Source organism: Hyla sarda, chromosome 8, assembly GCF_029499605.1.
Source record: "Hyla sarda isolate aHylSar1 chromosome 8, aHylSar1.hap1, whole genome shotgun sequence".
Classification (NCBI taxonomy): Eukaryota; Metazoa; Chordata; class Amphibia; order Anura; family Hylidae; genus Hyla; species Hyla sarda.
In genome coordinates this window covers 136,085,778-136,113,145 of record NC_079196.1, presented here as the reverse complement: position 1 = coordinate 136,113,145, position 27,368 = coordinate 136,085,778, and the positions used below count along the sequence as shown (strand labels likewise).

General features: G+C 46.1%; 1 protein-coding gene across 5 annotated transcripts in view; it reads right to left on the bottom strand.

The window, feature by feature from the left end:
- The window catches only part of STAT1 (signal transducer and activator of transcription 1), a 1,320,138-nt gene that overhangs the window by 549,747 nt on the left and 743,023 nt on the right, over positions 1-27,368 (bottom strand). For all 5 annotated transcript variants that reach the window (XM_056535944.1, XM_056535945.1, XM_056535942.1 and 2 more), the window contains one exon: positions 3,101-3,142. In XM_056535944.1, the coding sequence (XP_056391919.1) occupies positions 3,101-3,142 (42 nt within the window). The remainder of the gene's footprint in view (positions 1-3,100; positions 3,143-27,368) is intronic.

Below are 27,368 nucleotides of genomic sequence, written 5' to 3'. Positions count from 1 at the left end.
GTGGAAAGTGGGCGGGGCTTCATAAAAATCTAACACGCAATATCTCTGGAACTGAACCGGCAAAAACGCTTATTTCTGCGGCACAAACCAGCACAAACACAGCACAAAGGAATGGTGTATTTGTTTTTACATTTTGACAACATGGGGTGGAAAGTGGGCGGGGTTCCCACATATGGTGCGCACAATATCTCGGAAACCAAAGCAGCACAAACGTTAATTTTTGCAGCACAAACCAGCACAAACAAATTGTATATTTGTTTTAGAATTTTGACTACATGGGGTGGAAAGTGGGCGGGGCTTCAGCAAATCAAGCGCACAATATCTTGGAAACCAAACTGGCGCAAACGTTCATTTTTGCAGCACAAACCAGCACAAACGCAGCACAAACAAATGGTGTATTTGTTTTTAAATTTTGACTTCATGGTGTGGAAAGTGGGCGGGGCTTCATAAAAATCTAACGCGCAATATCTCAGGAACCGAACCGGCACAAACGCTCATTTCTGATGCACAAAAGCAGCAATAACGAATGGTGTATTTGTTTTTGAAATTCAACAACATGGGGTGGAAAGTGGGCGGGGTTTCAGCAAATTAAGCGCACAATATCTCGGAAACCAAAGCGACGCAAATGTTCATTTCTGCGGCACAAACCAGCACAAACACAGCACAAACAAATAGTGCATTCATATTCAGCTTTTGCGGACATGGGGTGCCAACTTCACACAGGTGTTGTAACCCGATCAGCATAATACTGCACGGACTCACTACTGTTTATTTATCCAGCCTCGCTCTGGATTTCAATCATACAGATGCTCACAGCGTGGGCTGACAGCATGGGTAACAGCGCTGCAGAGACATCTCTAATTTTTATTATATTGATTGTTCGCTACATGTATAAATTGTAAATAAATATGTAAATTGTAAATATATGTAAATTGTAAATATATGTAAATTATAAATAATTGTAAATGCATAAATTGTAAATAAATGGTGTGACATTATTTCCAATTTGCTTTTTTCCCCTCCCTTTTTTGGTTTAGTTCCAATACACACCAAGGGAACAAACATGTGTATAGCAAAACGTGTTCCTGCAATCCTTGTCTGTGAAAAATACTTAATTTTCTAGAAAAATTTCAGGAGTGCCAACATTTACGACCATGACTGTATGTACTATTTATCTCCCTACATAATTGATTTGTGGTCTGGATTTTGATTGGTTATCTGACGTAATGTAATTTAAACACCCACATTTGAGTGTATAAGAGACTGGCCATGTGTATGCTGCTCATTCTGCCATTTGCACATCTGATGAAGGGGTGTTTTATGCCCTGAAACACAATAGCCTACATTTGAGTGTATAGGAGACTGGCTATGTGTATGCTGCTCATTCTGCCATTTGTATATCTGATGAAGTTGTGTTTTATGCCCTGAATTTCCAGTGTTATGTGTATGGCTTTTTAATGATGTATTGGAATAAAGTGAAGCTAGTGCCAATTACTTACAGCACAAGTATTACTTTCTCTATGGAACGGTTTTCTGCGCCTGAAGTCTGGGGTGTTTTTCTTCTCTGTATCTCCTGCTCCGGTGGATCTTGGATCATAGACGGGCATCCGGCGGCTGCACCTGTGCACAGTCATCGCTGATTGCTCTTATTAGCTGTTGTGTCTATCCACGCAACAGGCCCAGGTGAGCAGTTACTCACAAAGGGCTCTCTCACACCTATTTCAACTTTCCACTTGTGTCCAAACATATTGCGCTACGAGGAGCTCCGCTGCATTTTTTCTATAGAACTATATTCACAACAAGGTAAAAATGAACAACAAGGTACAGAAACACAAAATAAAGTAAGCATTAAGACAAGCTATGGGTCAAACCTAGATAGTAATGCAATACCAAATCAAAAGGTCAAACCTATAAAGCGTGTAGTACACAATCAGCACAACAGAAGAATGGTCAAGATACAGACAGAAGGTAAGGTCTCAGAAGGTCAGAAATAATAGAAAGTACATGGCACAGGAAGCCGCTGATCAAAGGGAAAAAAAACTAAATCACGGGCAGGGCAGCAGTGCAGCAGTTGAGTTTAAATATCCCAACTCCAGGAAATGTGAATACCAGTGTCATAGCTGATTGGCCCAGCACTCCCACCTTTAGATTGGCCAGCCAGTCATGTCACTCATAAGGGATGGCCCTGCAATATTCAGGGCAGTTGTCAAGATGACAGGTGAAGCTGCTGTGTGTGCTGAACAGGAGCCAGGCGTCTGGAGCCTGGTGAGGTACATACGTAGCATAAGCACTGTTTTGTGGGTGTTTGTGATTTTTTTTGTTTTGTTTCTGTGTGTTAGATTAATCAGAATTCTGTTTACTGATACTGCATACAGGATACATGAATATTTATTTGTCTAGCACACGAGCCCTTTTTTTCCCACATAGTAGTCACAGAGATGTGGAGGCTTCTAATAATAGTTTCCCCTGCTTATTTACCGTTAAAGTTCTTTCATTTCTGCTCACAAAGCACCTTGCAAACCCAGTGCATCAGTAACCCCTCCCCCCCCATGCCATCTACAGTATAGTACTATGTAAATTATCCCCAAGAACAGTACATCCTGTTCAGTCGAGTGCACTTTACCAGCTACCAGCACTATGTCATGCATAACGGAGAGAAGTATATGCTGTGCTGTGATTGGCAAGACAGGTAAGAAAGGAAGTGCCCCTGAAATGGATATACTGAGAAGCAATAGCTGTGCACTATAAAGGGGACTGTTAGGGCCTCAATAAAATCAATGAGAATAGTAAAATCTTCTTGTCAAACTTTCAGAATTATTTGCCAGCAGGGAATTTTTCGCTGCATAGACATATAGCGAAAAGGTCAGATTTGATTGACAGCGAGAAAGGGGACTGCCCACTGCAGAAAACTTCTCTGGCTTATAACTAACAATCACAGCAGGTCTCAGGAGTGAAACTCTGTGTGATTAAAACTTTTGATATTTCTGGGCAATTGTGAAATGCTTTTCTTTAATTATTGTAACACTTTAAATGATCAAATATTGTGTTAAGGCAAAGTTTTGATTTTAACCTACAAAAGACAAATACAATGAGTTCTTACCTCATTAGTCCGGCATCCTGCATTCTTCTGCTCTTTTAATTGCTAAAGGAAAAGATATAAAGACAATTCAATTGAAAGGTATAACAGAAATGCATACCATTTTTTTGCTATTATAGCACATACGTTTATTATTCTGTCGTGATAAGGGAGACCACTGTAATTATATGACTAGAGTAACTTATAAGTACAGTAATTTGTGTGTTATACACACACAAAATAGGTGTCTTAAGCTGTATTGAATATGTTCAGCATGTGCCAAGAGAAGAAAACATTGCAAACATCAAATGTAGCCATATGCCCCCCAATAATCAAAGGCATAAAATCAACTAATGCCAGAAAATTATACAAATTTGCAAATTTTATTTATAAAGTCTTCCATTACTTATCAGCTGCTGTACGGCCTGGAAGAAGCTGTGCATTTTTCCAGTCAGACATGGTGGTCTTTGCTGCCACCTCTGGCCATGTCAGGAATTGTCCAGTGCATGAGCAAATCCATATTGCAGGGGTACTCAACTACTTTTAGTAAAAGGGTTATTCTGGCCATAGACATCTTATCCGCTATTCAAAGGATAGGGGATAAGATGTCTGTTCGCGGGGGACCTGCTGCTGGGGGGGTCCTGGCATTCTGTGCCAGGCTGCCGTTGTAGTCTCGGAAACCGCTGAGATTCCAGGACTGGAGACGTGATGTCACGCTACGCCCAGGGCTGGCCTGGGGCTAAAAAGCAGCCCTGGAAAAATTAGCATACCAGCCCCACAGCATTGCTACAGCACAGGGGCTCCATACGGGAGATCGCAGGGGGCCCCAGTGCTTGGACCCCCTGCGATCTAAAACTTATTCCCTATCCTTCAATTTTTTAACCTGAGATTTGTCCTTTAACTGTAGTTCAATATAAAAAATAGTTAAAGGAAATCTGTCAGTAGTATCATCCGTACTAAACCTATTACCCGCACTAAACCTATCACCCAGGCGTGTAGTGTGGGTGATACTGATTAAAACAGTATTCACATTGTCCAGATGCTAATGAGGGCCTTGTGGCATGGGCAGAGCTCTAATCCGAGCTTGGGGCATGCTGACATCATCTTCGCAGGGTTGTCGCTCCGTCCGGCTCATCAATATTCATATCCCCCTCCCTGCTTCTTCACCCATGTTAGTGTACTTCCAGAAGCGGTGTCCCCCCCCCTGCTTCTTACTTATCAAAGATGGCTGCGGCAGTGAAGCCGAGGGGAACGCCGCTTCTGGGAGTACACCGTAAGCGGCGCATGCCTCTAACACGGGCAAAGGAGCAGGGAGGGGGGTTATGAATATTGATGAGCCGGGCAGAGTAGTTGCCCGGCGAAAATTACATCAGCAAGCCCCAAGCTTGCATTGGAGCTCTGCCCATGCCCCAAGGCCCTCATTAGCATAAATAGACAAATGCAATTTCCGACGGGACGGCTGGGCGAATCTGGACAATGTGAGTACTGTTTTAATCAGCATCACCCACACTACAAGCCTGTGTGGCAGGTTTAGTGTGGGTGATACTACTGACAGATTTCCTTTAATTAATATTAATTAAAAAAATTATTTAAATTGCAATAAAAAGAGAGAAACAAAATGCCCCCCCCCTTACAAAATAGTAACAGCAGGTCTTCCCTTCCCAGAACCCACCCCCACCCTACAAACCAGGTCCCCCCTCTCCAGATCATAGGTCCCCCCCCCCCCCACACACACACACCACAGGACCCCCCTCTCAAGCCTGCACATAACAGTTCCCCCTCTCCACCAGCCCCCCCCCCCCCACATCACATGTCCCTCCTCTCCAGCAAACCCCCCCCACACACACACACACCTCACAGGTCCCCCTCTCCAGCCCCCACATCCCAGGCCCACCCCCTCTTCAGCCCCCCACATAACAGGTCTCCCCTCTCCAGCAATCCCCCACCCACATCACAGGTTCCCCCTCTGCAGCAAGCCCCCCCCCCCCCAACACACACACACACACCACATAACAGGACTCCCACCCCCCTACCTCACACATTAGGTTTCCCTTTCCTCTCACCCAGGGCTGCAGATCTTCCCCCCCCCCCCCGAGCAGCTTCAGTGACTGTGTGCCCACAGGAGTAGAAGCCAGGAGCAGTGAAAAGGCAGAGAGTAGATCCTGGGGTGAGTGTCCTGTCTGTACAGCTCGCAATACAGACTCTGTAGCCTCCGGACCTCTGCTCACTGTATCAGCCTGTCAGGAGTGTCAGGACCTGTGTGTGATGGTGCACACAGGTCCTGACAGGCTGACACAGTTACTTGTCGGCAGCCTGTCCTCCAGACACAGTCGGCCCACAGGGCGGGCGGCCTACCGTGAATTTTTTACCGCTATCCCGGTAGGCCAGTCCGGCCCTGGCTACGACCCTCCCTTAATGTCTATAGATGTCATGAGGGGGTGTGGTGTGATGTCCCGTCTCCAGTCCCAGTAACTTTCCGAGACTAGATAAGCAGCCCAGCACAGAATGCCAGGTGCTGCATGTAGATTGCGGGGGGTCCCAGCAGCGCCCCCCCTCGCCCCGCAAACAGACATAGAGGATAAGATGTCTATGGTCAACTTAAGGTCTACTTATTCAGGTCTGCCATCAGGAGAGGTTCGAGTTGTATACTGTAGACAGGTTCACGTGTAGTGGTCGCAACACACATGTTTGTATTTATTTATTTCTCTACCTTCTCATTCCCATTTGTTATTATTTATTTATATTTAGTTTATAATAATTGTTTTATAATTATATTTATATATATATATATATATATATATATATATATATATATATATAACTTTTATATTGTATATATATTTGCAAGGTTAGAATTTGCCCGTTGGTGAGGAGAACGTCCAAGACCTTCCCCTCCTTTTCCCCTACCTTTTCCTATTCCTTTTCCCCGCCCCCTTGCTGACGTGTCCTCTCACCTTCTGGATAAATTCGCCATTCATGTGATTCTTGTCATGCCTGATGAAGCTGCTGCTGCAGTGAAACGCGTTGCATGTTGGGAGAATAAACTACCCTTGCTTTTACTCACCCATGTTTGTCCTGTGACCTGCGCCATTGAAAGCCGGTACCTCTGTCTGAAGCCTGCCTCTACGCAGCACATATGAGGCCATGGAAGCATTGTTATGCCAATGAAACATCAATGTACTGCACAGCTAACAAGTAAATTGCTTGCAGTTCAAATGAATAAGAAACCAGCGACGGCTATGTGTTAACTCAGCTAAACCAGGAGGCACAGGAGGCAAAGGGGTTAAAAAACAGGGCACTTTGGGTCACTTGCTACTAATGTCACACCCTGTACCCTCTGAATGTTATACTGCCACACATTGTGCCCCCTGAATATAATACTGTCACACACTGTTCACCCTGAATATAATACTGCCACACACAGTGTCCCCTGAATATAATACTGATGAACACTGTACTCTCTAAATATAATACTGCCACATGTAGTGCCCCCTGAATATAATGCTGCATCACATAGTTCTCCCTGAATACAATACGGTACTACCACACATGGTGCAGCATGAATATAATACTGTCACATATAGTTCCCCCTGAATATATTACTGATACATACAGTGACCCCTGAGTATAATACTGCAACACACAGTGCCACCTGAACATAATACTTTCACATAATGCCCGCTAAATATATTACTGCTACATATGGTGCCTCCTGAATATAATACTGCCACACATGATGCCCCCTGAATATAATACTGCAACACACGGTAACCTCTGAATTTAATACTGCCACAATAGTGCTCACTGAGTATAATACTGCCACACATAGTGCCCTCTAAATATAATACAGCCACACATGGTACCTCCTGAATATAATACTGCCACAAAGGCTGCTTCTTGAATATAATACTGCCACACACAGTGCCTCTTGAATATAATACTGCCACATACTGCCCCTGAATATAATGATGCTAAACATGGTGCCCTCTGAATATGATACAACCACACATGGAGCCCCCTGAATATACTACTACACAAAGGGCACCCTGAATAAAATACCGTCCACACTTTGTACCCTCTGAATGTAATAATATCATACAATGTACTCCTGAATATAATAATGCCACATATGGTGCCCACTGAAAACAATACTGCCACACGTTGTGCCCCCTGAAAACAACAGCTCCACAGTTTCCCACCAAAACAACAAACTGTACCCAATGCACTATGCTCCCCCACTAATTATAATATGCTGCTCTTAATATAACTGTAGTTATTGAATAAGAAAAAAAGAAATACACCCGTTTGCGTCTTGACAAAGCTACATATGTGCTAAAATGTTGAGGGGGGCTTTGTGTGACATTTTAATCAAGTGTGCTTTTGTCTCCAAGTGGGCATTTATCATTGTCTTTGGAGCTGTTTCTTTTTTTTTTTGAGCAATTTTTTGTGCCTTTTCGATTTACATCCTTTTTTTTTTTTTTTTTTTTTAAAGAGCGTATAGGCCAGATGTTAAGGGTTAGTCTTGTGCAGTGGTAATGAATTTATCAACTGCAACTTTGGTAAAAAAAAACCCGCAAAACTCCCCAGTAAGGCGTAATTCTAGACCAGCCCAGACCTAGCGTAGCTTTTTGGTGTATGTGAACATTGAAATTTCTGAAAATTTGTATCCTCCACAAAATTGATCACATGCCCTGCGACCATGTAATAAATTTGGAGTCTTGCCAAAAAGCACGCAAAAAAAATAAAAAAATTAACTAAATCACCAAAATATACATGAAATACCTGCTGTCACAGGCTCTAGGTATCCTCTGCCAATTAGCTGATAAATAACCCCATACTACAGTAGATTCTACCACAGAGGTGTATGGATACGCCCTCACGTCCCATCACTTAAGGATGGAGGGCCGCATTTCCAATAACCGCAGCTCGCCGGGCGGTGGTCGGAACAGAATGCCTGCTGAAATCATTCCGCAGGCTTCCCGTGCCAATTGTCCAAGGGGGGTCTGAAACCCCCATGTCGGCGGTCGCCGCAAATCGCCAGTAAATTCACACCGGCGATTTGCAGCGGGGGTTTAGCGCTCGGTCCCCCCTGTTCTGCCCACTCACAGTAGACTGGGCAGAACGGGGAACCGACGTGGACTGGCACCGAATGTCCACTTACCCATGGGCGGCGGCAGGGGGGGCGGCGATCGGCGGCAGCAGGGGACGGCGATGCGGCTCCCTGGATCCTACAGAAGCCGGTGAGGTGAATAGCAACATCTGGATGGCTACAGTCTGAGACCACTATACAGTGGTCTCTAAACTGTAGCCCTCCAGATGTTGCAAAACTACAACTCCCAGCATGCCCAGACAGCTGTTTGCTGTTTGGGCATGCTGGGATTTGTAGTTTTGCAACAGCTGGAGGGCTACAGTTTGAGGATCACTGTGCAGTGGTCTCTAAACTGTGGCCCTCCAGATCTTGCAAAACTACAACTCTCAGCATGCACACACAGCAGTTTGCTGTCTGGGCAATTGGGATTTGTAGTTTTGAAACATCTGGATGGCCACAGTTTAGAAACCACTGCACAGTGATCTCCAAACTGTGGCCATCCAGATGTTGCAAAACTACAACTCCCAGCATGCCCAAACAGCTTTCTTGGAATGCTGGGAGTTGTAGTTGCGTACCTCCAGCTGTTGCATAACTACATCTCCCAGCATACCCTTCAGCGATCAGTACATGCTGGGAGTTGTAGTTTTGCAACAGCTGGAGGCACACTGGTTGGAAAATACTGAGTTAGGTAACATAACCTAACTGAAGGTTTTACAACCAGTGTCCCTCCAGCTGTTGCAAAAGTACAACTCCGAGGTCTGTCAGTGCATGCTGGGAGTTGCAGTTTTGCAAAAGCTGGAGGTTCCCCCCCCCCCCCATATGTGAATGTACAGGGTACATTCACACGGGCGCGTTTACAGTGAGTTTCCTGCTTCAAGTTTGAGCTGCGGTAAATTTTCCGCAGCAGCGCAAACTCCTAAAGGGAAACTCACAGTAAACCAACACCAGTGCGAATGTACCCTAAAAACACTACACCACACTACCACAAAATAAAGGGTAAAATACAACATATACACCCCTTACAATGACCCCCCCCCCCCAATAAAAATGAAAACGTATCGTACTGCAGTGTTTCCAAAATGGAAATCACTGGTGAAGAATACCCCTATTTCCAGCCCTATGCAATCCCTAATTTAGTCCTCAAATGCGCATGGCACTCTCTCACTTCAGAGACCTGTCGTATTTCAAGGAAACAGTTTAGGGCCACATATGGGGTATTTCCATATTTGGGAGCAATTGCACTACAAATTTTGGGGGGCTTTTTCTCCTTTTACCCCTTATGAAAAGAAAAAGTTGGGGTCTACACCAGCCTATTAGTGTAAAAAAATTAAAAATTTTACACTAACATGCTGGTGTTGCCCCCTACCTTTTATTTTCACAAAAGGTAAAAGGAAAATAAGACCCCCAAAATTTGTAACACAATTTCTCCTGAGTCTGGAAATACCCCATATGTGGTGTAAAATGCTCTGTGGACGCACAACAAGGCTCAGAAGTGAGAGCGCACTATGTACAGTTGAGGCCTAAATTGGTGATTTGCACAGGGGTGGCTGAAAGTTGGATGGGAAAATGAAGAAATCATTTTTTTTTTCACTAAAATGCTGGTGTCACCCTAAATTTTTCATTTTCACAAGGGAAAATAGGAAGAAAGCCCCCCACCCCCAAAAAATTTTTTTAACCACGTTTATTCTGAGCAAGAACATACTCCATATGTGGATGTAAAGTGCTCTGCGGGTGCACTACAATGCTCAGAAGAGAAGGAGCGCCATTGGAATTTTGGAGAGAAAATTTGTCGAATTGAAGACCACGTGTTTTTACAAGGCCCCCATAGTGCCAGAACAATGGACCCCCCCCCCCACATGTGACCCCATTTTGGAAACTACACCCCTCACGGAATTTAATAAGGGGTACAGTGAGCATTTACGCCCCACAGGTGTCTGACAAATTTTTGGAACAGTGGTCCGTGAAAATGAAAAATGTAATTTTTCATTTGCACAGCCCACTGTCCCAAATTATTATTTTTTTCATTTAAACATCTGACTTTAAAAAAAATTCGTCAAACACCTGTGGGGTGTTAAGGCTCACTACACCCCTTGTTGCATTCCTTGAGGGGTGTAGTTTGCAAAATAGTAGTCCATGTGTTTTGTTTTTTTTTGCTGTTCTGGCACCATAGGGGCTTCCTAAATGCGACATGCCCCCCAAAAACCATTTCAGCTAAATTTGCTTTCCGAAAGCCAAATGTGACTCCGTCTCTTCTGAGCACTGTAGTTCACCCGCAGAGCATTTTACGTCCTAACATGGGGTATTTCCATACTCAGAAGAGATGGGGTTACAAATATTGGGGGGCATTTTCTTCCATTACCCTTTGTAAAAATGTTAAATTTGGGAAAACTGCACTTTAAAGAATTTCTTTTTCATTTACACATCATACTTTAACCCCTTAAGGACCCAGCCAATTTTCACTGTAGGACCCGGCCATATTTTGCACATCTGACTACCGTCACTTTAAGCATTAAGAACTCTGGGATGCTTTTACCTTTCATTCTGATTCCGAGACAGTTTTTTCATGACATATTCTACTTTATGTTAGTGGTAAAATTTTGTCGATACTTGCATCATTTCTTGGTGAAAAATTCCAAAATTTTATGGAAAAATTGAAAATTTAGCATTTTTTTTTACTTTGAAGCTCTCTGCTTACAAGGAAAATGAATATTCCAAATAAATTATATATTAATTCACATATACAATATGTCTACTTTATGTTTGCATGATAAAGTTGATATGATTTTACTTTTGGAAGACATCAGAGGGCTTCAAAGTATAGCAGCAATTTTCAATTTTTCACAAAATTTTCTAAATCGAAATTTTTCAGGGGCCAGTTCAGTTTTGAAGTGGATTTGAACGGCTTTCATATTAGAAATACCCCATAAATGACCCCATTATAAAAACTGCATGTTACGCCGAGCGCTCCGGGTCCCCGTTCCTCCCCGGAGCGCTCGCCTCATCCTCGTTGCTGCAGCGCCCCGGTCAGATCCACTGACCGGGTGCGCTGCGGTACCGCCTCCAGCCGGGATGCGATTCGCTATGCGGGTGGCGCCCGCTCGCGATGCGCACCCCGGCTCCCGTACCTGACTCGCTCTCCGTCGGTCCTGTCCCGGCGCGCGCGGCCCCGCTCCCTAGGGCGCGCGCGCGCCGGGTCTCTGCGATTTAAAGGGCCAGTGCACCAATGATGGTGCCTGGTCCAATCTTCCCAATTACCTTGATTAGTTTCCACTTGTGCACTTCCTACTTATACCTCACTTCCCCTTCACTCCCTTGCCGGATCTTGTTGCCCTTGTGCCTAGTGAAAGCGTTCCCTTGTTTGTTCCTAGCCCGTGTTCCTGACCTCCTGCCGTTGCCCCTGACTACGATCCTTGCTGCCTGCCCCGACCTTCTGCTACGTCCGACCTTGCTTCTGTCTACTCCCTTGTACCGCGCCTATCTTCAGCAGTCAGAGAGGTTGAGCCGTTGCTAGTGGATACGACCTGGTCACTACCGCCGCAGCAAGACCATCCCGCTTTGCGGCGGGCTCTGGTGAAAACCAGTAGTGACTTAGAACCGGTCCACTAGCACGGTCCTCGCCAATCCCTCTCTGGCACAGAGGATCCACCTCCTACCAGCCGGGATCGTGACAGTAGATCCGGCCATGGATTCCGCTGAAGTTCCTCTGCCAGTTGTCGCCGACCTCCCCACACTGGTCGCCCAGCAAGCCCGACTGGTCGCCCAGCAAGCCCGACAGATTGCCCAACGAAATCACCAGCTGGCATACTTGACCACCGTGACACTGCAACTTCAGTCACAGATACAGCAGCTGCTGCCGCAGATACAGCAACTTCAGTCACAGACACAGCAGCTGCAACAACCATCTCCTCCGCCGGCTCCTGCAACTCCTCCGCAGCAACCGGCCGCTCCTAACCCCTGCTTGTCCCTGCCGGACAAATTTGATGAGAACTCTAGACTCTGCCGTGGTCTCCTTTCTGGAAAGGCCTTGTCTGGGGCCACACCACTCTGGGACCGCAATGATCCTGCCACAGCCACAGTCCAGTCCTTCTTCGCTGAGGTCCGTGGTGTCTTCGAGGAGCCTGCCCGAGCTTCTTCTGCCGAGACTGCCCTGCTGAACCTGGCCCAGGGTGTTTCTTCCGTTGGCGAGTACGCCATTCAGTTCCGTGCTCTTGCTTCCGAGTTGTCCTGGAATAGTGAGGCTCTCTGCGCGACCTTTAAAAAAGGCCTATCCAGCAACATTAAAGATGTTCTGGCCGCACGAGAAACTCCTGCTAACCTACATGAACTCATTCATCTTGCCACTCGCATTAACATGCGTTTTTCCGGATGGCGTCTGGAGCTCCGCCTGGATATGGACTTTGTTCGCACGAGGCGTTTTTTCTCCCCGGCTCCTCTCTCCTCTGGTCCTCTGCAAACCGTTCCTGTGCCTCCCGCCGTGGAGGCTATGCAAGTTGACCGGTCTCGCTTGACACCTCAAGAGAGGACACGACGCCGCATGGAGAATCTTTGCCTGTACTATGCCGGTACCGAACACTTCCTGAAGGATTGTCCTATCCGTCCTCCCCGCCTGGAAAGACGTACGCTGACTCCGCACAAAGGTGACACAGTTCTTGATGTCAACTCTGCTTCTCCACGCCTTACTGTGCCTGTGCGGATATCTGCCTCTACCTTCTCCTTCTCTACTATGGCCTTCTTGGATTCCGGATCTGCAGGAAATTTTTTTTTGGCCTCTCTTATCAACAGGTTCAACGTCCCTGTGACCAGTCTCGCCAGACCCCTCTACATCAATTGTGTTAACAATGAAAGATTGGACTGTGCCGTGCGTTACCGCACGGAACCCCTCCTAATGTGCCTCGGACCTCATCACGGAAAAATTGAGTTTTTGGTCCTCAGGTTCTTTGGCCCCAAGAAGAGGGGGAGACCCAAGGGGGGGGGTACTGTTACGCCGAGCGCTCCGGGTCCCCGTTCCTCCCCGGAGCGCTCGCCTCATCCTCGTTGCTGCAGCGCCCCGGTCAGATCCACTGACCGGGTGCGCTGCGGTACCGCCTCCAGCCGGGATGCGATTCGCTATGCGGGTGGCGCCCGCTCGCGATGCGCACCCCGGCTCCCGTACCTGACTCGCTCTCCGTCGGTCCTGTCCCGGCGCGCGCGGCCCCGCTCCCTAGGGCGCGCGCGCGCCGGGTCTCTGCAATTTAAAGGGCCAGTGCACCAATGATGGTGCCTGGTCCAATCTTCCCAATTACCTTGATTAGTTTCCACTTGTGCACTTCCTACTTATACCTCACTTCCCCTTCACTCCCTTGCCGGATCTTGTTGCCCTTGTGCCTAGTGAAAGCTTTCCCTTGTTTGTTCCTAGCCCGTGTTCCTGACCTCCTGCCGTTGCCCCTGACTACGATCCTTGCTGCCTGCCCCGACCTTCTGCTACGTCCGACCTTGCTTCTGTCTACTCCCTTGTACCGCGCCTATCTTCAGCAGTCAGAGAGGTTGAGCCGTTGCTAGTGGATACGACCTGGTCACTACCGCCGCAGCAAGACCATCCCGCTTTGCGGCGGGCTCTGGTGAAAACCAGTAGTGACTTAGAACCGGTCCACTAGCACGGTCCTCGCCAATCCCTCTCTGGCACAGAGGATCCACCTCCTACCAGCCGGGATCGTGACACTGCACCCCTCAAAGTATTCAAAATGAAATTCAAAAGGTTTGTTAACCCTTTAGGGGTTTTCCAGGAATAGCAGCAAATTGAAGGAGAAAATTCAAAATCTTCATTTTTTACACTGGCAGTTTCTTGTAGACCCAGTTATTTAATTTTTCCAAGGGGGTAAAAGGAGAGAAATCTTCCTAAAATGTGTAACCCAATTTCTCTCGAGTAAGGAAATACCTCATATGTGTATGTCAAGTGTTCGGCGAGCGCAGTAGAGGGCTCAGAAGGGAAGGAGCGACAGTTGGATTTTGGAGAGTGAGTTTTACTGAAATGGTTTTTGGGGGGCATGTCACATTTAGGAAGCCCCTATGGTGCCAGAACAGCAAAAAAAAACACATGGCATATTGTTTTGGAAACTACACCCCTCAAGGCACATAACAAGAGGTCCAGTGAGCCTGAAAACCCCACAGGTGTTTGACGACTTTTTGTTAAAGTTGGATGTGTAAATGATTTTAATTTTTCACTAAAATGCTGGTTTTCCCTCAAATTAATTTTTTTTACAAGGGATAATAGGACAACATGGCCTCCAAAATTTGTAACCCCATCTCTTCTGAGTATGGAAATACCCCATGTGTGGACGTCAAGTGCTCTGCTGGCGCACTACAATGCTCAGAAGAGAAGGAGTCACATTTGGCTTTTAAAAAGCGAATTTTGCTGAAATAGTTTTTTGGGGGGCATGTCCCATTTAGGAAGCCCCTATGCTGCCAGAACAGCAAAAAACAAAACAAAAAAAAAACATGGAATACTATTTTGGAAACGACACCTCTCATGGAATGCGACAAGGGGTACAGTGAGCCTTAACACTTCACAGGTGTTTGACGACTTTTTGTTAAAGTCGGATGTGTAAATGAAAAAAAAAAAAATTAACTAAAATGCAGTTTTTTTCCCAAATTTTACATTTTTACAAGGGGTAATAGGAGAAAATGACCCCAGAAATACCCAATGTGTGGACATCAAGTGCTCTGCTGGCACACTACAATGCTCAGAAGAGGAGGAGTGCCATTGAGCTTTTGGAAACAGAATTTGGTTGGAATGGAAGTCGGGGGCCATGTGCGTTTACAAAGCCCCCCGTGGTGCCAAAACAGTGGACCCCCCCACGTGACCCCATTTTGGAAACTACACCCCTCACAGAATTTAATAATGGGTGCAGTGAGTATTTACACCCCACTGGCATTTGACAGATCTTTGGAACAGTGGGCTGTGCAAATGAAAAATTAAATTTTTCATTTTCATGGACCACTGTTCCAAAAATCTGTCAGACACCTGTGGGGCGTAAATGCTCACTGTACCCCTTATTACATTACATGAGGGGTGTAGTTTCCAAAATGGGGTCACATGTGTGGGGGGTCCATTGTTCTGGCACTATGGGAGCTTTATAAACACACGTGGCCTTCAATTCCGGACAAAATTTCTCTTCAAAATCCCAATGGTGCTCCTTCTCTTCTGAGCATTTGTGCGCCAGCAGAGCACTTTACATCTACATATGGGGTATGTTCTTACTCAGAAGACATGGGGTTACACATTTTGGGGGGCTTTTTTTCCTATTTTCCCTTGTGAAAAAGAAAAATTTAGGGTAACACCAGCATTTTAGTGAATTTTTTTTTCATTTTTCCATCCAAATTTGAAGAATTTTCATTAAACACCTGTGGGGTGTTAAGGCTCACTATACCCCTTGTAACGTTCCGTGAGGGGTGTAGTTTCCAAAATGGGGTCACATGTGGGTATTTCTTTTTTTGCGTTTATGTCAGAACCGCTGTAACATCAGCCAGCCCTGTGCAAATCACCAATTTTGGCCTCAAATGTACATAGTGCACTCTTACTCCTGAGCCTTGTTGTGCGCCCGCAGAGCATATTACGCCCACATATGGGGTATTTCCGTACTCAGGAGAAATTGCGTTACAAATTTTGGGGGTCTTTATTTCCTTTTAACACTTGTGAAAATAAAAAGTATGGGGCAACACCAGCATGTTAGCGTAAATGTTTTTATTTTTTTACACTAACAGGCTGGTGTAGCCTCCAACTTTTCCTTTTCATAAGGGGTAAAAGGAGATAAAGCCCCCCCATAATTTGTAGTGCAATTTTTCCCGAGTACGGAAATACCCCATATGTGGTCCTTAACTGTTTCCTTGAAATACGACAGGGCTCCGAAGTGAGAGAGCGCCATGCGCATTTGAGGACTTAATAAGGGATTGCATAGAGGTGGACATAGGGGTATTCTACACCAGTGATTCCCAAACAGGGTGCCTCCAGCTGTTGCTAAACTCCCAGCATGCCTGGACAGTCAGTGGCTGTCCGAAAATGCTGGGAGTTGTTGTTTTGAAACAGCTGGAGGCTCCGTTTTGGAAACATTGCCGTACAATAAGTTTTTCATTTTTATTGGGGGGGGGGGGGGGGCAGTGTAAGGGGGTGTATATGTAGTGTTTTAGCCTTTATTATGTGTTAGAGTAGTGTAGTGTTTTTAGGGTACGTTCACACTGGCAGAGGTTTACAGTGAGCCTCCCTCAAAAAATTTGCGCCGCAGCGAAAAATTTGCCGCAGCTCATACTTGAAGCAGGTAACTTACTGTAAACCTGCCCGTGTGAATGTACCCTGTACGTTCACATGGGGGGGACAAACCTCCAGCTGTTTCAAAACTACAACTCACAGCATGTAATGACAGACCGTGCATGCTGGAAGTTGTAGTTTTGCAACAGCTGGAGGCACACTGTTTGGAAAACCTTCAATTAGGTTTTGTTACCTAACTCAGCATTTTCCAACCAGTGTGCCTAAAGCTATTGCAAAACTACAACTCCCAGCATGTACTGATGCTGGGAGATGTAGTTATGCAACAGCTGGAGGTACGCAACTACAACTCCCAGCATGCCGAGACAGCTGCTTGGGCATGCTGGGATTTGCAGTTTTGCAACATCTGGAGGACTACAGGACCACCAGATGTTGCAAACTATAAATCCCATCATGCCCTTACAGCAAACAGCTGTGTGGGCATGCTAGGAGTTGTAGTTTTGCAAGATCAATATAGAGATCACTGTGCAGTGGTCTCTAAACTGTAGACGTCCAGCTGTTGCAAAACTGCAAATCCCAGCATGCCCAAACAGCTGTCTGGGCATGCTGGGAGTTGTAGTTTTGCAATATCTGCAGAGCTACAGTGTAGAGACCACTGTATAGTGGTCTCAAACTGTAGCCCTCCAAATGTTGTTAGGCAACTCACCGGCTTCCGTAGGATCCAGGGAGCCAGCCGTATGACATGCCGCCCGTGCCGATCGCCGCAGCCGATCGCGTCAAGCAGCCTCCACGATGGGTAAGTGGACTTCGGCGCCCGGTCCCCTGCGGTTTCCCCATCCTGCTCCACCTATTGTGGGTGGGCAGGACGGGGAAAGCGAAAGTTAACCCCCCGCCCCCCCGATCTGCTATTGGTTGTCACTTTTGACACCCAATAGCAGGGATAGGAGGGGTGGAACCCCTGCCACCTCACTCCTATCCCTTCAGGGGGATCGTAGGTATCTTGGACAACCGCGATCCCCCTTATATTCTGGGTCACCGGGTCACCATAGACCAGTATGACCCGGAATAGGCGCAAATCGCAAGTGTGAATTCACTTGCGATTTGCGCCGATCGCCAACATGGGGGGGTCTGATAACCCCCCTTGGCATTTGCGTGCGTGCGGCGGGGACCAAAATTCCTACGGACGTACATGTACGTCCTTAAGACCCAGGGTGTCAGGACGTACCGGTATGCCCGGGGTCCTGAACAGGTTAAGGACATAAAAAAATCATTGTGCGGCAAACTGGAAGAAATGTAAATTTTGGGGGCTTCTGTTTCTACACAGTACATTTTTCATAAAAAATGACACCTTATCTTTATTCTGTAGGTCCATACAATTAAAATGATACCCTACTTATATATTTTACTACGGAAAAAAATCATAACTACATGCAGGAAAATGTATGCGTTTAAAATTGTCCTCTTCTGACCCCTATATGATGCCAACATAAAGTGGACGTATTGTATTTGTGAATAAAAATTTAATTTATTGGGAATATCCATTTTCCTTACAAGTAGAGAGCTTCAAAGTTAGAAAAATGCAGTACGCGGTCTCCCCCGTTTGGTTGCCTTATGACTTAGCCGATTGCCTCACAGGCCACAAAAAGACAGATATAGTTCTTGCTCGAGGTCTACTTACTGGACCAGTCACAAAAAGTGTTTATCTGTTGCCGGGGAATATGTGTTGACGTGTGGGTGTGTGTATGTGTTCCCGGGAATGCATGGTGGGTTGGGCCTCTGGGGAATTGAATAAGCCAAGGGCACTAATAACTGTTGCTACATATACTTCTGTTCTGTCAGCCAAGGTATTAGTGGATTAGGTGCTTGACGCCAGAGGTTCAAAGAGTCTCCCTGGAAGCGGTATTGAACGTGCGCGTATACAAGTATAGACGGGAGCCCCTCGGCCTATAAGACATTCCTGTGACCCTCCCTTGAAACTGTGCATGTGTGTGCATGTGCATGGACAGACTCTCTGAGAGGTTGCATTCCAGGGAAAACTAATAATCCTTCCTCCTGGGATCTGTGAGAGAAGGTATTAGTGAATATGGCAAGTCGCCAGGATACATGAATAAGCACAGGGATTTTCCTGGTAATAAGATACCTCTGTGACCTGTCCTAGGAAGTATATTGTACATTGTTTGTATATGTCATGTCATGTTATAAGTGTGTCAGTGTTGTAAATTAAGTTGCTGAGTAGGATTGATTGTCTCAGTGTCTCCTAAAGAATGTTCCTTTGTGGTTTTGGGATAAGGTAGTTTGAGTGGACAAATGGCTGTGTGCATTGTGTTGAGGAAATTGGTGTTTTTGGTGCGGTGTGTGCAAGTGGTGGGAGCAGATTGTTGTAAATAGCTTGATAGGATTGTTGTCAGAAATAAAGACTCAACATTTTGGTGGAAAGCAGGTGATTTATGAAGGGAAAAGCATGTGAAAATGAACCCCTTAAGGACGCAGCCCTTTTTCACCTTAAGGACTGAGCCCTGTTTCGCAATTCTGACCACCGTCGCTTTACGAATTAATAACTCAAAAACGCTTTTACCGAATATTCTGATTCTGAGATTGTTTTTTCGTGACATATTCTACTTTATTTTGGTGGCAAATTTTCGGCGTTACTTGCATCCTTTTTTGGTGAAAAATACCACAATTTCATGAAATTTTAGCATTTTTCTAACTTTGAAGCTCTCTACTTGTAAGGAAAATAAATATTCCCAATACATTTTATTTTTATTCACAAATATAATGTGTCCACTTTATGTCGGCATCATAAAATGGACATATTTTGGCTTTTTGAAAAAATTTGAGGGTTTCAAAGTAAAGCAGCAATTTTCAAAAATGTCATGAAAATTGCTAAATCTGAAGGGACAGATGTTACAGAACTACAACTCCCAGCATGCCTGGGCAGTCTAGGCATGCTGAGAGTTGTAGTTTGGCAACATCTGGAGGACTACCATTTGGGCACCACTGTAATAGTAATCTCCAAACTGTGACCCTCCAGATGTTGCAAAACTACAACTCCCAGCATGCCCAGACAGCATGCTGGAAGTTGCAGTTTGGCCTTCCTAGTGGTTGCCACAGTATAGATCACTTTACTTTCACTTTTATCCCCCCCTCCCTGTCGTTTCCCTACCTGAGCCAGGATCTTTGCAGTCTCCAGCAACGATCAGCGGTTCCCAGGCATCTTCTCCTCCAGGTACCGGCCTCCATCTTCTCACCATGTTCCCCTCGACATCCAGGGGTGGGCAGAACGGGGGGTTGCCAACCCACTGTCCTGCTCTGCCATTGGTCAGAATCAGTTCTGACCAATGGCAGGGGATAGGAGCAGGGGCGTACCAAGAGCATTTGGCACCCGGGCGGACCCTTTGTTTGGCACCCCCCCTTAATTACACCCCCTTCCTCCCCTCCCCCCAGGGGCGGACTGACAACACTCGGGGCCCCCGGACCAAAAAAAAGGCAAGGGCCCCTGATAGGCTCTGCAGCTCGTCAATCTTCTGCCATGCTCCTATTCCACCCAAATCCCACACACAATAAATAAAAATTTATATATGTAAGAAACACTTTAACGTAGGTAAATTTCCATGACCAATAATACTGGTATACAAGGAGTAACTATATACCACCACACAATAATTGGATAATACCGCCATACTGTACTGAATAAAACCCCTATACACAGACCACTATACTATAAAGGATCTGTATACAATATAAGTGATTATATACAGGACCATATGGCGGTAGATATCAGCTGTACACAGGATGTGTACACCATATAAGTGATTACAGTTAAATTTTGGGACTCACAATTCCGTCTTTTCTGATCAGCGGCGTCCTCTTTCCTTTTCTTCTCTGTCCAGATAAGACCACCATGTGGATCTCTTAACATCTGCAGGAAAAACATGTCAGACTCTGCATATATTTAGTGCCCACACAATCTTTCCATCTATAGGCCCACAAACTGTAATAATGCCCTCCTTGGTGTCCTGCACAGTAAAAGGGCAGGTAGGTAGGTAGCCAGGTAACCCCCTCCTTCCCATAGGTATATGCAGAGTTACATTCCCCCCCTCTTTCCCATAGGTATGTGCAGAGCTATGCTACACCCCCCTCTTTCCCATAGGTATGTGCAGAGCTACACCCCCCTCTCTTCCCCATAGGTATGTGCAGAGCTACATCCCCCCCTCTTCCCCATAGATATATGCAGAGCTACACCCCCCCTTCCCCATAGGTATATGTAGAGCTACATCCCCCTCTCCCTCCCTTTCCCATAGGTATATGCAGAGCACCCCCCTCTCCCTCCCTTCCCTATAGGTATATGCAGAGCACCCCCCCTCTCCCTCCCTTCCCTATAGGTATTTGCAGAGCACCCCCCTCTCCCTCCTTCCCTATAGGTATATGCAGAGCACCCCCCCCTCTCACTCCCTTCCCCATAGGTATATGCAGAGCACCCCCCCTCTCCCCCCTTCCTTATAGGTATATGCAGAGCACCTCCCTCTCCCCCCTTCCCTATAGGTACAGTATATGCAGAGCCCCCCCTCTCTCCCCCCTTCCCTGTAGGTACAGTATATGCAGAGCACACCCCTCTCCCCCCTTCCCTATAGGTACAGTATATGCAGAGCACCCCCCTCTCCCCCCTTTCCTATAGGTACAGTAGATGCAGAGCCCCCTCTCCCCTATAGGTACAGTATATGCAGAGCACCCCCCCTCTCCCCCCTTCCCTATAAGTATATGCAGAGCACCCCCCCTCTTCCCCCCCTTCCCTATAGGTACAGTATATGCAGAGCCCCCCCCCTCTCCCCCTTCCCTATAAGTATATGCAGAGCACCCCCCCCCCCTTCCCTATATAGGTATAGGCAGGGTTAAAAAAATAAAATAAAAAAAGGATGCTCACCTGATATCCCACGCAGCGATCTCCTCAGCAGCAGGGGCCGCGTCTTCTCCTCTCCACAGTACAGGCGCCGATGAGTGACGTCATCGGTGCCTGTACTCTGTGCTGCGTGGGGGCGGAGGTCACGTCTCCTCTGTGTTGCTGCAGATGCGGCTCACACAGAGGGGACGCCTTCTCCTGTATGTGCGTGTATCGCGCATACAGGAGAATGTAGCGCTGTCTGCTGGGGACCTCAGCAGCGGCGGCGGGTCAGTCCGCCCCTGGCACCCCCCTTGAGAGTGGCACCCGGGGTGGGCCGCCCCCCCCCCCCCCCTTGGCACGCCACTGGATAGGAGGAGATCGCAGCACTGCGACCTCACTCCCAGCCCTCAGGATGATCGGGGCTGTCACTGACAGCTCTGATTATCCCTATTTTCCGGGTGATCGGGTCACCAGAGACCCGATCATCCCGGAATAGCAGAAAATCGCATGTCTGAATTGACATGCGATTTTCTGCGATCGCCGACATGGGGGGTCTCAGGGCCCCCCTGGGCGATGTGCCGGGATGTCTGCTGAATGATTTCAGCAGGCATCCCAGTCCGGTCCCCAACCGGCAAGCGGCGGGGACCGGATTTCCCACGGGCGTATGCATACGCCCCACGTCCTTAAGGACTCGGGATGCAGGGCGTATGCATACGCCCGCGTCCTGAAGAGGTTAAAGTAGTTGAAAGTTGGAATATACTGATGGTTAATGGATAGAGGTATTCATATCCAGCAGTGTTATATACAGTATTTGTATACAGTTATCAGCTGAAAGACAAAGGGAAATGTAAAGGTGATTGCTGCTGTTTAGGAGGATGATGCTGCAGGAGACGCAGACCCATGGAGTTGAATTAGCAAAGCTGAAAGTGTTCATGCACGTGATATTATGGTACAGGAATGTAGAATAGTCCAAGAAGTTTGTTGAAACTGTAAAACAGTGTTAATACTTTGTTCAGGAATGTACTGAAGGTGTCGGGGGGGGGACACCGTAGGGGTCCCCTGGATCAATGAGGGAGATGAATGAATGGAATGCAGATGATGTACTAGGTCTCTGGGAAAGCTGGGTGTATGTAGTCATGTGATGACGTTCATAGAATGGTTCTTGTGATATAAAGTATGTTGTATATGTGTGATGTAGATTAAATTAATTAGGAATACATGGAGTATGACCAGTGAATGTTTTCGGGTGAAGTTGTTTATGTACAGTGGGGACCAAAAGTTTGGGCACCCCAGGTAAAAATTTGTATTAATGTGCATAAAGAAGCCAAGGAAAGATGGAAAAATCTCCAAAAGGCATCAAATTACAGATTAGACTGTTACGCCGAGCGCTCCGGGTCCCCGCTCCTCCCCGGAGCGCTCGCAACATCCTCGCAATTGCAGCGCCCCGGTCAGACCTGCTGACCGGGTGCGCTGCGATACCTCTCCCAGCCGGGATGCGATTCGCGATGCGGGAGGCGCCCGCTCGCGATGCGCACCCCGGCTCCCGTACCTGACTCGCTCTCCGTCGGTCTTGTCCCGGCGCGCGCGGCCCCGCTCCTTAGGGCGCGCGCGCGCCGGGTCTCTGCGATTTAAAGGGCCACTGCGCCACTGATTGGCGCAGTTGGCTTAATTAGTGTGTTCACCTGTGCACTCCCTATTTATACCTCACTTCCCCTGCACTCCCTCGCCGGATCTTGTTGCCATTGTGCCAGTGAAAGCGTTTCCTTGTGTGTTCCTAGCCTGTGTTCCAGACCTCCTGCCGTTGCCCCTGACTACGATCCTTGCTGCCTGCCCCTACCTTCTGCTACGTCCGACCTTGCTCTTGTCTACTCCCTTGTACCGCGCCTATCTTCAGCAGTCAGAGAGGTTGAGCCGTTGCTGGTGGATACGACCTGGTTGCTACCGCCGCTGCAAGACCATCCCGCTTTGCGGCGGGCTCTGGTGAATACCAGTAGCAACTTAGAACCGGTCCACCAGCACGGTCCACGCCAATCCCTCTCTGGCACAGAGGATCCACCTCCTGCCAGCCAAATCGTGACATAGACATTCTTATAATATGTCAACAAAAGTTAGATTTTATTTTCATCATTTACACTTTCAAAATAACAGAAAACTAAAAAATCTGCACCATGGGTTCTTCTAAGCCAGGGGTCTCAAACTTTAATTATCTGGAGGTAGCAGCTGGGTTAGGCTGGGCCGCATGCATCCCTTACATATAATGCCCCCATCATGCGCCCCTTACTTATAATGCCACCATCATGCGCCCCTAACATATAATGCCTCCATCATGCACCCCTCATCATCCACCAGCAACACCCCCCACCAGCAGTAGCAACCCAATCATCCACCATCAACCATTCCTCCTACCCCCGTGTGGTAATAGCCTGAGCTGACAGATGATGGGGGTGCAACTTCTGGGGGTTCCCCACATTAGGTAGGCAGCATGTTCCCCCCATTAGGTAGTAGTAGCAGGTTCCCCACATTAGGTAGTAGTAGCAGGTTCTCCACATTAGGTAGTAGCAGGTTCCCCACATTAGGTAGTAGCAGGTTCCCCACATTAGGTAGTAGCAGGCTACCCACATTAGGTAGAAGCAGGTTCCCCACATTAGGTAGTAGTAGCAGGTTCTACACATTAGGTAGTAGCAGGCTCCCCACATTAGGCAGAAGCAGGTTCCCCACATTAGGTAGTAGCAGGTTCCCCACATTAGGTAGTAGCAGGCTCCCCACATTAGGTAGAAGCAGGTTCCCCACATTAGGTAGTAGTAGCAGGTTCTCCACATTAGGTAGTAGCAGGCTCCCCACATTAGGTAGAAGCAGGTTCCCCACATTAGGTAGAAGCAGGTTCCCCCCATTAGGTAGGCAGCAGGTTCCCCACATTAGGTAGTAGTAGCAGGTTCCCCACATTAGGTAGAAGCAGGTTCCCCACATTAGGTAGAAGCAGGTTCCCCCCCAGGGATGAAAATATATATCCAACTAACTGGAGATTAGAAAGGGGAATGATTTAAAATAACCCCTATCTGACCCAATGTGTGTGGTTTTAATTCACTAATTTTTGATTTCTCACCAATTTAGGATTTTAATGAGGAAATAAAAGTTACAGTACATTTTATTTTGTTAGGGTTCCTGAGTTTTGGGAATTTAGTCCCACGAAGGCGAAAGCCCGAATGGGAATTTGAGATGCTCACTGAACCCCTTGTAACATTACGTGAGGGGTGTCGTTTCCAAAATGGGATCACATGTGGGGGGGGGGTCCACTGTTCTGGCACCATGGGGACTTTGTAAACACACATGGCCTCTTCAATTCCAGCCTAATTCTCTCTCCAAAAGCCCAATGGCGCTCCTTCTCTTCTGAGCATTGTAGTTCGCCCGCAGAGCATTTTACATCCACATATGGGGTATTTCCGTACTCAGAAGAAATAGTGTTACAAATATTGGGGTCTTTTTCTCCCTTTACCTCTTGTGAATCCCCCTAGGCATTGCCACGGGATGCCTGCTGATAGATATCAGCAATCATCCCGGTCCAATCACCTCCCGGCGAGCTGCGGTGATCGGAAATACGGAGGGCGTATGGATACGCCCTCCGTCCTTAAGTGACGGGACGCTAGGGCGTATGCATACGCCCTCCATCCCCAAGGAGTTAAATTAACCCTAACCTACCCCCTTAAGTGAAAGATGGGGGTTTTGTCTTAAAGCGTACCTATCATATCCCAGATAAAAAAAAAAGTTACGGTATATGTTACTCAGTACCTCATACTGATCATGAACATTTATATTTCTAGCTTCTGTATTTCTTTTAACCCCTTAAGGACCGGGGTTTTTTTTACGTTTTTTGCATTTTCGTTTTTTGCTCCTTGCCTTTAAAAAATCATAACTCTTTCAATTTTGCACCTAAAAATCCATATGATTGCTTATTTTTTGCGCCACCAATTCTACTTTGTAATGACGTCAGTCATTTTGCCCAAAAATCTACGGTGAAACGGAAAAAAAAAATCATTGTGCGACAAAATTGAAAAAAATCCTCCAGGGCAGGCTGAGTATGCCACAAAATGGCGGTGTGGTGACTTTTAGGTAAAAAATTTGCATTGCAGCAAAGGGCAACTACTGCTCTTTAACTCTTGCCAGACAGTACATACAGGCCCTGATTTACAAAGACTGGAGTGTCAGTTAGGTTTTTTTTTCAGTGTACTCGTCTTTTTTTTCCTTGTGATTTACTAATCTGTCGCATGTTTCAGGTTTTTTTGTGTCGCACGATATTAAATTCTGTTGCACGGGAATAAAAAGTGTTGCACTGCACTGGAAAAATAAAAAGCAAACCAAATAAATAAAGTAAAGTTACTCTGCACAAGGATGTAACTTTACATTCATGATTGTTAATGGGTTAACAACCCAAAAGTTTTTTTAAAAATATATATATTAAAAAAAAATATATATATATATATATATATATATAAATATATATATATATATCTAAATAAAAAAAAATCTATTACATAATTTAATCATAAAGCATTGAGGGGTTAAAAATGCTTTTAAAGTATAAAACAAGTAATTTAACCACAATGGTCAGCTGTCCCTTCCTCAAAAACACTCAATTTTTCCATTTTCACTCGACCCCTGGGCTGTCGGTTTTTCAGAGTTGAGAAATCACACTTTGGAGTGATTTTTCCATTTTGTCGGGTTAACGCCCATTTTTGAGTAAACCACGCCCATTTTGTAAGTTAAATTAAACTTCCCGAGTGTTTTTGAAAATGTAGGTTGTGCACCTAAATTTGGGGCGCAAATTTGGTCGCACACGGGATGCGACCAAATTTTGGGCGCAATAACCAAGAAAAACCGTCAGTTCTCCTTTAGTAAATGAGGGCCACAGTGTCTGTTCACCTTATGTGTTTTTAGCATGTTTTTGTTTTAAAAAGGCATGAAAAAATGTATAATGTGAACAGATCCCTTATGGCAGTGTGTTCCAAAATAGGGGGCCTCCAACTGTTGCTAAACTATGACTTCCATCATGCCCTGATCAGCCTTTGGAGGCTGTAGTTTTGCAACACCTGGGGGGCTATACCTCCCAACTGTCCCAGATCCTGCGGGACATTCCTGTATTTGGGGTCATGTCCCATCGTCCCTAAAAGGCCCCTTCATGTCCCGTTTTTAATTTACTTACTGATGGACGACAGGGGTCCGCTGGGGCTGCAATGGCTGCCAGGAGAGCAATGGCTGCCAGGAGGTAGTGCCGCAGGACGTGCAGTGCACAGGCACATCCTATGCTACATAAACATCCTAGCCAGACATCAGGAGAGGCAGTGGTAGGAAAGCTTGAGGACTATATCTAACAGTACATTATCCATTCATAGTATTTATTAACATTGAGAATATTTATCAACATTGAGAATTGAATTAGTGTTTGTTTATTTATTTAGTATTAAAAGTGCATTCCCACTTTCTATATACAGCTCACACTTTTACAGATCACATTCATTTATATATATTTTTTAGTATTACATTAATATGACTATTCTCATATCATTCCATGATCTATTCAGGCCCTTTTCCTCACACAGTACCAGTGTCCTCGGTATTGTAAGTATAAACATCTATTTCCGTTCATATGACTCATCCCAATTGGCCATATTTGTTTACATTTTATATTTTTTTGTTTAGTTCACTATTAATCATCCCGTAAATATTCCTACCCACTCTTTTTCTGGTCGTGCCTGCTATTTTCCGCATATAATTACACATATTCTGTTCCGTTAATATATCACTCATTCAATATACGATATCTTATTTGATATATGCTATCTCTTCCGAGCCTAACACATCAGGACTTCGATACTCATAATTTTTGCCCAAACTTATGATACTCAGACCTTTCACATATATTTTAATATACGGTATCTAACATACTCTAACCTTTTATTTTTTCTATCTCCGACCGAATTGTTTTCTGCATCCCGGAAAGCAGAGTCGTGCAAATATTGGAGAATGCTTACCTCACAGATCACGTGTGTTCCGACTCCCATTCATCTCTCCATTCATCCCGATATCCATA